Source organism: Ceratocystis lukuohia (genome assembly GCF_044167205.1).
Source record: "Ceratocystis lukuohia strain C4212 chromosome Unknown Supercontig1_pilon, whole genome shotgun sequence".
NCBI lineage: Eukaryota > Fungi > Ascomycota > Sordariomycetes > Microascales > Ceratocystidaceae > Ceratocystis > Ceratocystis lukuohia.
Window position 1 is genome coordinate 65,078 of NW_027263520.1, and position 11,403 is coordinate 76,480.

At 50.4% G+C, this 11,403-nt stretch overlaps 2 protein-coding genes across 2 annotated transcripts; one reads left to right on the forward strand and one right to left on the reverse strand.

Moving 5' to 3' along the window:
• Positions 1-1,998: 1,998 nt before the first annotated feature.
• On the reverse strand, positions 1,999-7,163 carry HOO65_010020 (Retrotransposable element Tf2 155 kDa protein type 1; the record flags this gene model as incomplete). The annotated part of the gene is made up of 2 exons (XM_071005250.1): positions 1,999-5,712; positions 5,898-7,163. 2 exons carry the CDS (start codon positions 7,161-7,163, stop codon positions 1,999-2,001), a joined length of 4,980 nt encoding a protein of 1,659 aa, XP_070861842.1.
• Positions 7,164-8,258: 1,095 nt separating this feature from the next.
• HOO65_010021 (uncharacterized protein) lies at positions 8,259-10,814 on the forward strand (the record flags this gene model as incomplete). The annotated part of the gene is made up of 1 exon (XM_070999616.1): positions 8,259-10,814. One exon carries the CDS (start codon positions 8,259-8,261, stop codon positions 10,812-10,814), a length of 2,556 nt encoding a protein of 851 aa, XP_070861843.1.
• Between the last annotated feature and the right edge of the window lie 589 nt (positions 10,815-11,403).

Here is an 11,403-nt window from a genome sequence, read left to right on the forward strand (position 1 = left end):
TAACAGAACCGTGTTTGCTCTTTCACGAGAAAAGAAAGATGTTGGTTCTATTATACGTGGATGATATTACCATTGCGGCGCCAAACATGAAATCGATCCAGTGGTTTAAGGACGAATTCTCGAGGAAGTTCAAGGTCAAAGATCTGGGTGAAACTACTCAAGTAATCGGGGTGCAAGTATATCGCGACAGATCCCGGAGACGAATGTGGTTAAACCAGGAACAATACATCCAGAGAATGGTCGACCAATCAGGCTTTAGAGAACATAGGAAGACTTCGATCCGCACACCAATTGGAGACTGGAAGGACGTGGAACCTGCACAAGAAGGGGAAATGATCTTAGAGTCGACAAAATACCAGTCAATCTTGGGTAAAATCATGTACCCAGCCCTTATGACGAGACCAGATATAGCATTTGCTGTATCAAGCCTCGCACAGGCATCGGCAAGACCAACCCCGAGACACGTGGAAGGGCTAAAGAGAGTGCTGCGCTACATGCGTGACACATCTAAATTTTCCATATGCTACGAAGCGCGTCAAGGGGGGATGGATATTGTCGGATATAGTGACGCGGACTACGCAAATGCAAAAGACCGCAGGTCAGTCAGTGGGATGGTGTTCATCGGACTTGGAGGGGCCATAAGCTGGAGCTCCAAGAAACAAGCAACCGTGGCAACATCAACAACGGAAGCCGAGTACATCGGGTTAACACCATGTGCGAAAGAGGGTATACATTTACGACGTATACTGAACAAAATCATCGGGACCTTCGAGACAAAACCGGAAGAATGCCAAAGCTTATGGCTGAAAAAAGAAACCTTGGTTTTTGGAGACAATCAAGCAGCCATAAAGATAGCTAAAGCATTGGGAGTCAAGAAGGGCACTAAACACATTGACACGCAATACCATGCTGTCAAACAGTGGGTGAAAGAAGGTTTGGTAAAAATCGGATTTGTCCCAACGAGTAGCATGGCGGCAGATGGATTGACGAAACCATTAGGGCCGCAAAAGATGCCTGAATTTAGGGCTATGATAGGACTACGGAATCCAGAAGCGGCGTGGCCGCAGAAACCCACTTATCCGGAACTCCGGGAAAGTGGGGGGATGTTGAAGCAAACTTCCCAACAAGTTCCGGATGAAGTTCGGGTAAACTGATAAGACTTTGTGCTTATCTTAAAAAGGGGAGTATTTAGGAAAAGAGGAGTGGTAAAACTTTTCATCTACTTTAAAAATAATAAAATAAGGACCAATTTCTACACCTTTTGTATTGTGGTGTCAATCATGTCACGTGATCAGCCACAATAGGTTCGGATAAGTGGGGCACGTATGGGACGCCACTTAACATATATACCGCGCCACGCAACAGTTTTCCCAACAGTAGAAATTGGTCCTTATTTTTTTATGTAAAGTTCATGAAAAGCTTGGCTACTCCTTTGTTTCTGTCACGGGCAGGCAGGAAGGTTCTATGAGACTAACCCAATAGCTCAAAGACAGGACAGGCAGGACAGGTAGACAGGGACGAGGACAGGCAGGACAGGATGTTCAGGATGGTAACAGATACCAGGACAGAAGACAGGGACAGGAAGTTCAGTATATTCAGGGTAGGAGACGAGGACGTTGCTTGGGGAGCAACATTCAGGTAACAGAGGGAGGTTCTATCTAGTCTATATATCTACACAGGTTGTAGTTGACAAGATCTACAGTGGGGTGTGAGGCTGGTAGCGGTGAGCGAGGCTCCAGCATCGAGCAGGACAGCAGTCATGCAGGGAACGCTAAAGTAGCGTGGGAACAGTGGTCATGCAGAAACGGTGGTCATGCGGACGACAGTATCATGCTATGACGGACGGTGGTTATGCAAAGGACGCTAGCGTGCTGTTACATCATGCAGGAACACTAGCGTACTGTAACGGTCATGCAGAAGACGCTAGCGTACCGTGACAGTACCCCCTCTCTACGGCAGAGCTCCGTCGATGCCGAGAGGGTAACCAGGAGGGTTCACCTAGGGGCCGGGCTTGTCAGGGTAACGGCGGTGGTAGTTTTCCACTAGCTGCTTTGCATTCTCCAGGTATTCGGCGGGTTCAGTTGTTGGGTCATCGTAGCCGGTCCAACGAACAACATATTTCAAGCGGGGGCGGCGTCCACGGCCGCGGCGTTCCCAGAAGGAGTCCAAGACTTCTTCAACTTCGTACTCAGTTTGTCCAGCCACTTCAACGTGAGGTGGAGGTGGACGAACTTGACCAGGGATGGGATCAGAGGTGTCAGCGTATCGGAGCTTGGACACATGAAAAACAGGATGAATCCTCATAGAGGCAGGCAACTCAAGTTTGTAAGCGTACGGGCTTATGATCTTGCAGATGCGGAACGGTCCCAAGTTCTTCCAGTCTAGCTTCTTCTGAGGCCGGGCGGTTTGAATCGTCCGGGCGTCAAGCCAGACTTTGTCGTCAACTTGGAACTGGCGAGGTGGCTGGCGGTGCCGATTCGCCTGCTCTTCATGGAAGTTTTGGGCCATTGCCATTTCAGAACGGGTCAGTTCTGTTATCTCTTCCATTCGGGCAGCGAAGGCAGCAGCGTCTCGGGACTGGGCGGAATCGGGCAGGTCGGAGATTGGCTCGAATCCCATCCGGGGTTGGAATCCGTAATTCGCAAAGAAAGGGGAAATATTGGTGGTTTCAGAGTAATGCGCATTGCCAGAGAACTCAGCTAGTGGCAACCAATCTTCCCAATCGTCTTGTAGATATGCTACGTACGCACGTAGATATTGTTCCAAGACCGAATTCATTCTTTCGGTTTGACCATCGGTTTCTGGGTGGTGGGCAGAGGACAGGGTTGGTTCAATTCTCAAGGACCGAGACAGGCACCTCCAAAATTCGGCAATGAATTGAGGTCCTCGGTCCGAGACGATAGTCGATGGAAGGCCATGCAACTTCCAGACATTCTTCAGGTACAGACGGGCAGTGTCTTCGGCGTTACAGTTGCCGTGACAAGGAACCAGATGACGCATCTTGGTTAGCCGGTCTACAATCACAAGGATGGCATCGTAGCCATTGCTCTTGGGCAGGTGGGTGATAAAATCAACGGATATATCACGCCATGCTCTCTCGGGAATTGGCAGCGGGCGAAGCAGGCCTTTCTGGCCATCACGGAAGGGTGTCGCGCGGCGGCAGGTATGGCACTGGCGAACCCAGCGGGCGACGTATCTTGCCATGCCAGGCCAATAGTATTCCCGGGACAGGAGGTCGTAAGTCTTGGAACGACCTGGGTGTCCCGAGACAGGAGAGTCATGGTACAGGCGGAGGAGCTCTGCTTTCAGGGCATCGCTTTCGGGAACGTACAAGCGGTCTCGTACGTACAAGTAGCCTTCGCGCTCCGAGCACTCGGCCAGGGTGAGTGTCGGCAGGCGGCTCGTTTCAGGGTTCAGGATTGCGGCCAAGGCAGCACGGGGTACAGGGTCAGAATCATATGCAGTGCGGAAGAGTTCTTGCAGATTCGTCGGCAGGACGATCTGATTCAGGCGAGTCTGGTGGCTAGCATTGGGTAGGTTGTGATTCTTCAGGACGGTTTGGCTCTGGTGCAGAAGACGGTCATCACCCTCCTTGGGTAAGTCATCTGACCGGCGCGTGAGCGAATCAGGCTTCGCACCTAGCTTACCCGGGCGGTAAACGATGTGGAAGTTGAATCGGGACAGGAATTCAGACCAACGGGCCTGACGGCGGTTGAGTTGCTTCGTAGACATGAAGTACTCCAGATTTCGGTGGTCGGTGATAACCTTCACAGGCGAAGGGGCACCTTCCAGTTCAGGACGCCATTCCTCGAAACAGCGGATGATGGCCAGGAGTTCTTTGTCGTAGATTTCGTAGTTGCACTCGGCTGCTGAATGCTTCTTGGAGAAGAAGGCAACAGGGCGGAGGCTACCATCGTCATCGTATTGGGACATGACACCAGCTGACACATAATCGGACGCGTCGGTCTCGAGGATGATGTCTTTATCCCAATTGAAATGGGCCAGGACAGGGGCAGAGGAGAAGTGGTCTTTCAGGGTTCGGAACGCTGATTCGCAGGTAGAATCCCACACAAAAGGGACATCTTTCTTCGTCAAGCGTGTCAACGGGGCGACCAAGCTAGAGAAGTCGCGAATGAAGCGGCGGTAAAAGTTACCGAAGCCGAGGAAGGCTTGGGTATCTGTCAGGGATTTCGGGGTAGGCCAATTACGCACTGTTGCGACCTTGGCTGGGTCCATTCGAATGCCATCACGGCCGACGATCAAGCCTAGGAACTTGGTTTCAGTGCAGTAGAACTCGCACTTAGGAGCCTGGGCGTATAATCCAGCGGCGCGGAGGCGTTCGAGGACCGCACGGATGTGTTCGGTGTGTTCTTCACGGGTACGACTGTAAATCAGGATGTCGTCCAAATACGCCGTGCAGAATAGGTCGAGATATTCTCTCAGGGAAGAGTTGATGTATCGTTGGAAGGAGGACGGGGCTCCCGTCAGTCCAAACGGCATGACCAGGCTCTCAAAGAGGCCAAAACGCGTGCGGAAGGCAGTCAGGTATTCTTCTCCCGCAGTCATTCGGAGGTTGTTGAAAGCGGAGATGATATCAATCTTGGAAAAGTAGCGCATTCCATGCAGATTGTTCAGAGTTTCCTTGACTAAAGGCAGCGGGTATCGGTCTTTGATGGTCACAGCGTTCAAGGCACGATAATCGACACAGAAACGCAGTCCTCCGTCAGCCTTCTTCACGAACAGAACGGGAGAGGCAACATGCGAGGAGCTGGGGCGGATAAAACCTTTCCGGAGATTTTCATCGAGCCATTCACGGAGGGCTTTCAGTTCGTCTCGGGACATGGAGTACAGGGGCCCGAAAGGCAGTTTCGCACCTTCCACCAGGGGGATATGGTGATCCATGGGTCGGTGTGGTGGTAGTTTTTCCGCCTCGCGAGGGGAGAAAACATCGGTGAAATCTGACAATTCGGCGGGCAGGGAAAAGGGTTCAGGTTTCCGGGGACTTGCAGAGTCCGGGGAGTCAGGACGGTTCAGGATTCGATCGATTTCTTCCAGTGTCGTCACAAACAGTCGACAGGCAGACCGGCGGGAATAGGCAATGGCACCTTCCTTCGAGATCGGGACAATGTTCAAGTTGCGAAGGGCCAGGGGTCGTGGGGGCAAGTTACTGGGTCGATCTTTATGGGGGACGTTGTGTAAGGCCCGAAGCTTCTCGGGCTTTCCAGGAACGTTGCAGTGGTTTCGGCAGTATTCACTATCAAAAGTGATTGAGTGATCAGCGAAGCGGACAGTTGGATCATGTTGCTTTAGCCAAGGCATACCCAAGACGATGGGGTAATGAGCGAGCTGTGTGACGAAGAACAAAACGTTCTTCTGACAGTGATCGTTTATGCGGAGGCGGGCACGGACATAATGAGTACATTTTCCAGCTTCCGTTTCTCTTCCATCGAATACTTCGATTCCAAATGGAGAACGGAGGGGGTGGGTCGGAATTCGGTGCAGGGATACCCAGGTGGCATCAATGAAGGCTTTTCCTTCTGCACCACAGTCAGTCAGGGCGTATGTCGGGAAGGAACGGTCTTGAAGAGACAGTTCCACAGGGAGGATCATAAGATCTGACCGCTGATTGTATTCTTCCTCAATTGGAAGACCATGTACAGCAGCGGCCGAGATACGAATAATCTGGTTCGGGGTTGCGCCGGGAGGTTCCACCTGGGGGCGGCTTATTCCAGGCGAGCTCCTTTTTTTGGTCCATCACTGGGGCAGTCCGAGTGGAAGGACGAGAAGGAGTCACGGCGGTGGTGGGAGCAGGAGACCTGGGGCGTCGCGGCAGTAGAGGAAGGGGACAGTGCAGCCGAGCGGAGCTGTCGGTTATCGGGTTGTGGGCACTGGCCTACCAGGTGGCCCTTTATTCCGCAACGGTAGCATTCACCCCTTTCTCGGCGGGAGGCGCGGCGTTGATGGGACAGGTCCATGGCATCCGGGTCTGGTGGAGGGGCAGTTGTTCTTTTTGGGTCTGTGTTCCCCAGCGCTGGGGCCTGGGGGACAGGGGCACGGGGTTCAGAGGTAGTGCTACGGTTCTGGGCAGGGGGAGCACGATTCTGGACAGGGGGAGCACGGGTCTGGGTAGTGGGCAACATCGCAGAGCCGAAGCGGGTCATGCGGTTCTCAAGGTTCTGGAGGAAGTTTGCGAATTCAGGGTATTCGTAACTTGGGGGGTCATGATGCAGCAGCATCGCGCTGAGTTCCTTCGAGATGTTTTGCTCAAGGAGGGTCGGCAGAGTTGATTCACTTACTTCTCCCTCAAGAGCCAGGCGCTGGAACTCGGAGAAGAAGGTAGCAAAATCCTTATTGCTTTGTCGGAGGCGGAACAGTTCGCTACGCGCACGGTTGACCTTGTCTGGGTCCCCATATGCGCGGTCAAGGACCTTCAGGACAGCATCATAGTCTGAAAGCAGGCATTCCCCATCCTTGATGTATGGTAAAATGAGGGCATATGCTGGTCCTTTCAAGCGGTTGTTGACGTAGGCCATACGGTCCTGGGCGTCAGGGAAACGGTCACGGTTTCTTTGCATCTTCTGGCGGATCTGGGTATTGAAGCGACAAAGGTCTGATCGGTCGCCTTCGAACTTGTCAGGGTCAGGTATACGTTCAGAGGGCTTGGCAGCACGAGTCATCATGAATAGTTCAGCCGCAGAAAGGGCTGGGGCAGGAGCAGGAGCAGAGGCGGGGGAAGCCGTGGGGGCAGAAGCAGGAACAGAGGCAGAAGCTTCTCCTTCCACGACAGTAAAGGTAGCAGGAGCAGCAGGAGCAGCAGGAGCAGCAGGGGGTGGTATGGCTAACTGGAGTTTGTCAAGAGCCCTTTGCTCATTGAGGCGAGCCTGGTAGAGCTCGCCCCGGGCCTCTTTCAACTCGTTTTGCACATACTCAAGCTGGCCCCGAGTTGCCTGAAGGTTGGCAGTGAGACTGTCTCGTGCAGCAGTGTGGTTAGCGGACTCGGTAGTCAGCGTGTGGTTCAAGGTGGCAATTTCGGCTTCTTTTTCATCAGCGTATGAAAATAAGGAGCGGACGTATTCAAACCAAGCACCAGTGTGGTTGGTAACCCCTTCGCTGAAGCTCTCGAAGCTATCAGGCACGATCGGGGGTTCCGGGCGGGCAGACATCTCGTCAGTGTCTATGGGTAGAAGCAACGTAATGTCACGGGCAGGCAGGAAGGTTCTATGAGACTAACCCAATAGCTCAAAGACAGGACAGGCAGGACAGGTAGACAGGGACGAGGACAGGCAGGACAGGATGTTCAGGATGGTAACAGATACCAGGACAGAAGACAGGGACAGGAAGTTCAGTATATTCAGGGTAGGAGACGAGGACGTTGCTTGGGGAGCAACATTCAGGTAACAGAGGGAGGTTCTATCTAGTCTATATATCTACACAGGTTGTAGTTGACAAGATCTACAGTGGGGTGTGAGGCTGGTAGCGGTGAGCGAGGCTCCAGCATCGAGCAGGACAGCAGTCATGCAGGGAACGCTAAAGTAGCGTGGGAACAGTGGTCATGCAGAAACGGTGGTCATGCGGACGACAGTATCATGCTATGACGGACGGTGGTTATGCAAAGGACGCTAGCGTGCTGTTACATCATGCAGGAACACTAGCGTACTGTAACGGTCATGCAGAAGACGCTAGCGTACCGTGACAGTTTCTTTGTTTGATGATTGGTGTTTGGTTTGTTTTCATTCTTTCCTTCCTTTCTGTTAAACAAAGGATCATTGTATTGAGAAAAGTAGTTCTATCTTTCTCCTCTCAAGTCCTCTGGAGTTGAGAGATTCCAGCCCCTTTTTATATTTGTACCCCATGGTGGGTGCCTAGACCTGGACCCACATTCACGCCACAGTCTCCACTCTTCTGAGACTTACTGGAACTTTCCAGTACTTCCTGGTGAGCTCTACTTTCAACAACGATCAATATTTGTCAGTAACCTAAGTCACAGTTAGCTTATTACTTCAAACATCACCATGACACTAAAAGCTTTGATCATTGAACTTCTGAAAGACCAAGCTGCTTTGTTGTTGATTTCCCTTCAATTCACTATTTATCGCTTCTTTCAAGTAACACCTACCCCTTTCACTTCCCTCTCCATTTAATATTGTGCTGCAATCATATCTGTAAGCAACCTTAAGACTGCTGCTACATCTTACATATTCTATGCTGATGCCATGACTACAATATAGTTGATTACAAAACAGCCCACTGCTTTCAAAATGACGAGTCACCCTGGGCTCCACCTCTCATTCGATGAGATCATGAACCTCAGAACATTTGAAGACGTGTGTCAGTACGTGAACTGGCCCCAGAACAGCACACCACCACAGCTATATTCTACACTGCCTGTAGACCTTCGTGCAGGCTGGATCCAAGACTGGTGTGGTTTTTTAATTACAAGAGCATACAAGTGTTTTCCACAGCTACAGGGAGAGCTTGATAAGCTGGAGGAGAAAAAGGAGTACATTGACATCAACAACTTGAAAGTTTACCTCGCATTGAAGGTCTCCTACACTGAATGGGTTAATATGCATATCTTTGAGGACACTGTTGGGAACATACTTATCCCTGAGATCCAAAGTGTCTTACACCAAGTCGAAGAATATATCAAGCAGCAACCCTCTCCCTATGATGCTGAGCGGACAATTATAGAAAAGGCATTCACCATTGGTGAAAAGGCTCATCCCAACTTTCGCTATGCTAGTGCTGATCTCTGCCAAATACTCGAGCAATACCATCGCCAATTCTTGTTGAAAATGGAACGCTACTTGTCGCCTTACACGTCGATTGTTGCACCATCAGGGACAGGAAAGTCATATACTGTTTCGCAGCTCGCTGTTAAACACAACAAGTATGTGATTTACCTGAACTTTGCCCCTGAATACCATAGAGGCTATCCAGGAAGATCAAGCTACGCCTCTCTCATTTTGCAGGCCCTCGACAATGTAAATGAACGTTTAGCCTTTCTTGAAAGACGCCGCAGGATGGAATGGATCTGGAGTATTGTTATTTGGGCGCTTTTGCGACTGGCCAGATCAGCCCGGGCTTCTGGGGTGAGCGCCCATGACTTCTTTCGCTTGCAAATCGGTGGGGGCGACGTTAGAAAACAAGATGTCATCACATCTGCTCTTCAATTCGCCATCAATCAACCCCCATTTCGTTGTCCAACAATCGAAGTTCCTAACCCAACAGCTGACTGGCAAGCTTTCGATGATCACTGCAAAAATGCATTCACTACACCTGGGCCTCAAGAAATGACCAATGATGATGCAAATAGTTCCATACAGCCACGCAACCTTCAGTTCGTCATTTGTATCGACGAAGCACGGAATCTTTTGGGAGGACCTCGAGGAGACAGCATGCTATTCCATTCTCTACATCGGGCTCTTTGGTGGGCTGCTAAATGGGGGAATGAAGAATCCTTCTTTGGCGTGTTTCTTGATACAACACCCAAAGTATCTAATCCCTCGCCTTCTAAACAATCGGACCCTAGCCAGAAGGTCCGAACTGGGGAACGACCAAGTGCAATACCATTTCCTCCCTACCACCAGTTTTTCACCAAGAATATCTACGCGCCACCGACCCCAGCTCAGCTCAATACACCAAACGTATCCTGGGATGTATTGTTAAAATTTGGTCGGCCTTTATGGGGAGCACTACTTCAAGTTGGGAGTTCATATGTGGGTGTTGTAGAGCTCTGCAAAGAAAAGTGTCGGCCTAGCCAAGGGCAATATGGTGATTTCGATACAAAGACTGGCCTTCTAGCTCTCCTATCATACCGAATCCCATTCACCATCTCCGATTTTGCACTTGCTGAGACCCTTGTCTCCCACTGGATGCACCCATTAATCGATGTTTCAGACAACTGTGAGCAGATCATGGTACTGCAGCCTAATGAGCCCATCTTGGCTGTAGCTGCCCTTCAGCATGGAATGACGATGGCGGACACACTTCTCCAAGCTCTTGTTGTGCTCGGTCAGGAACTCTACTGGAACAATGTCAGTGTAGGAGACATGGGTGAGTTCGTTGCAGGGCTCATTCTTCTTCTTGCATTTGATACTGCATCACTGCAGCAGCACCCTCAGCCTCTTCCTCTCCAGGGCTTTCTCAAGAACTTGCTTGGGCATGCTGTTGTGGAAGATCTCTTGAAAGTCTCGGAAAATTCATTACAATCAAATTTTGGCCAGATGCTTTCTTCTGGAACGGTGTTCTTCAATCGGCTTCATCGCCGGGCTACTGTGCCATCAACAACAGACATCTACAATATGTATAGAACCTGTACAGCTTGTTACCTTCCCCCTGATCTCCATGGGGTTGATATCCTTATTCCAGTGTGGGTTCCTTCAGAACATGAGAGAGAGGCCTACATTGGCTGTATTCTTGTGCAGGTCAAGAATAAAGCCTACCATGCATTTGCAGACGATGCAAAGACTTCTGCGTACATTCACACAAAACGTGGATTCAAGGCACTAGGCTTCAGTGACCAAATGCCTTTCATTGGGTTCATAATGTGTCTGCAGGGTCAAACACATGGCTGCGAAGTTACATCTCACTCTAGGGATGCTAAAAAGAATTTTGAGGTCATCCTGTCAGTTGGGCTAGACACAGAACAATATCCAATGTTTCAGGGGCCACCAGAAGAGCCCGAAACACTCATCAAGCAGCAAGTCTTGCGTCATTTACAGTCAATGCTATCTGAGGTCAATACATATGAGCCAGATAAGGACAAGAATGCCCACAAGCTTCTTCTATTTGAGACAGAGTTTTTGCCCTGATTGCAGCCAGAGAAGGAGGACTGGGGGTTGATTTCTGTTCTCGAAATGGGTGACATGTGCTGGCCTTTTAACTATCTTGCCAACAGCACCTTATGGTGATATGCCTTTTTGTTTGTTCATAAAGATCAACAAAGGCCACGAGCCACTTGATCACGCTTCCAAAAAACGGATAGCCCAGGGTGGTTCACAAGGTGTAGTGGCTTCATGTGGCCCCATGCGCTAACAGCCTGGGCTTGACGACAACTCTTGCATTGAATCACCAGCAGGCTCACATAATAAACTATCCTGAATCTAACTTTAGTTGTCAAAGAGTTATGCCTATGGGGTGCAGAGCCAGCTGATTGTCATAGTACAGGCCATAGCCCTAATGCAAAAGCCTAGTAACCAGTGCACTTGGATTATGAATGATGCAATGTGAAGAAGCTGTCAACAAACCTCACGTGGCAGGGCCAGTGGGAGCCGAGAATTCCATTGATCCCTTGTCTCCAGTAGGTACCTTGCCAAAAAGATATTCCACCACATGTAACTAGATATTGTGAGTTCCAATGTTCACCAGATATATCAGAGCATCAAAAGCCCCTGTTTACAG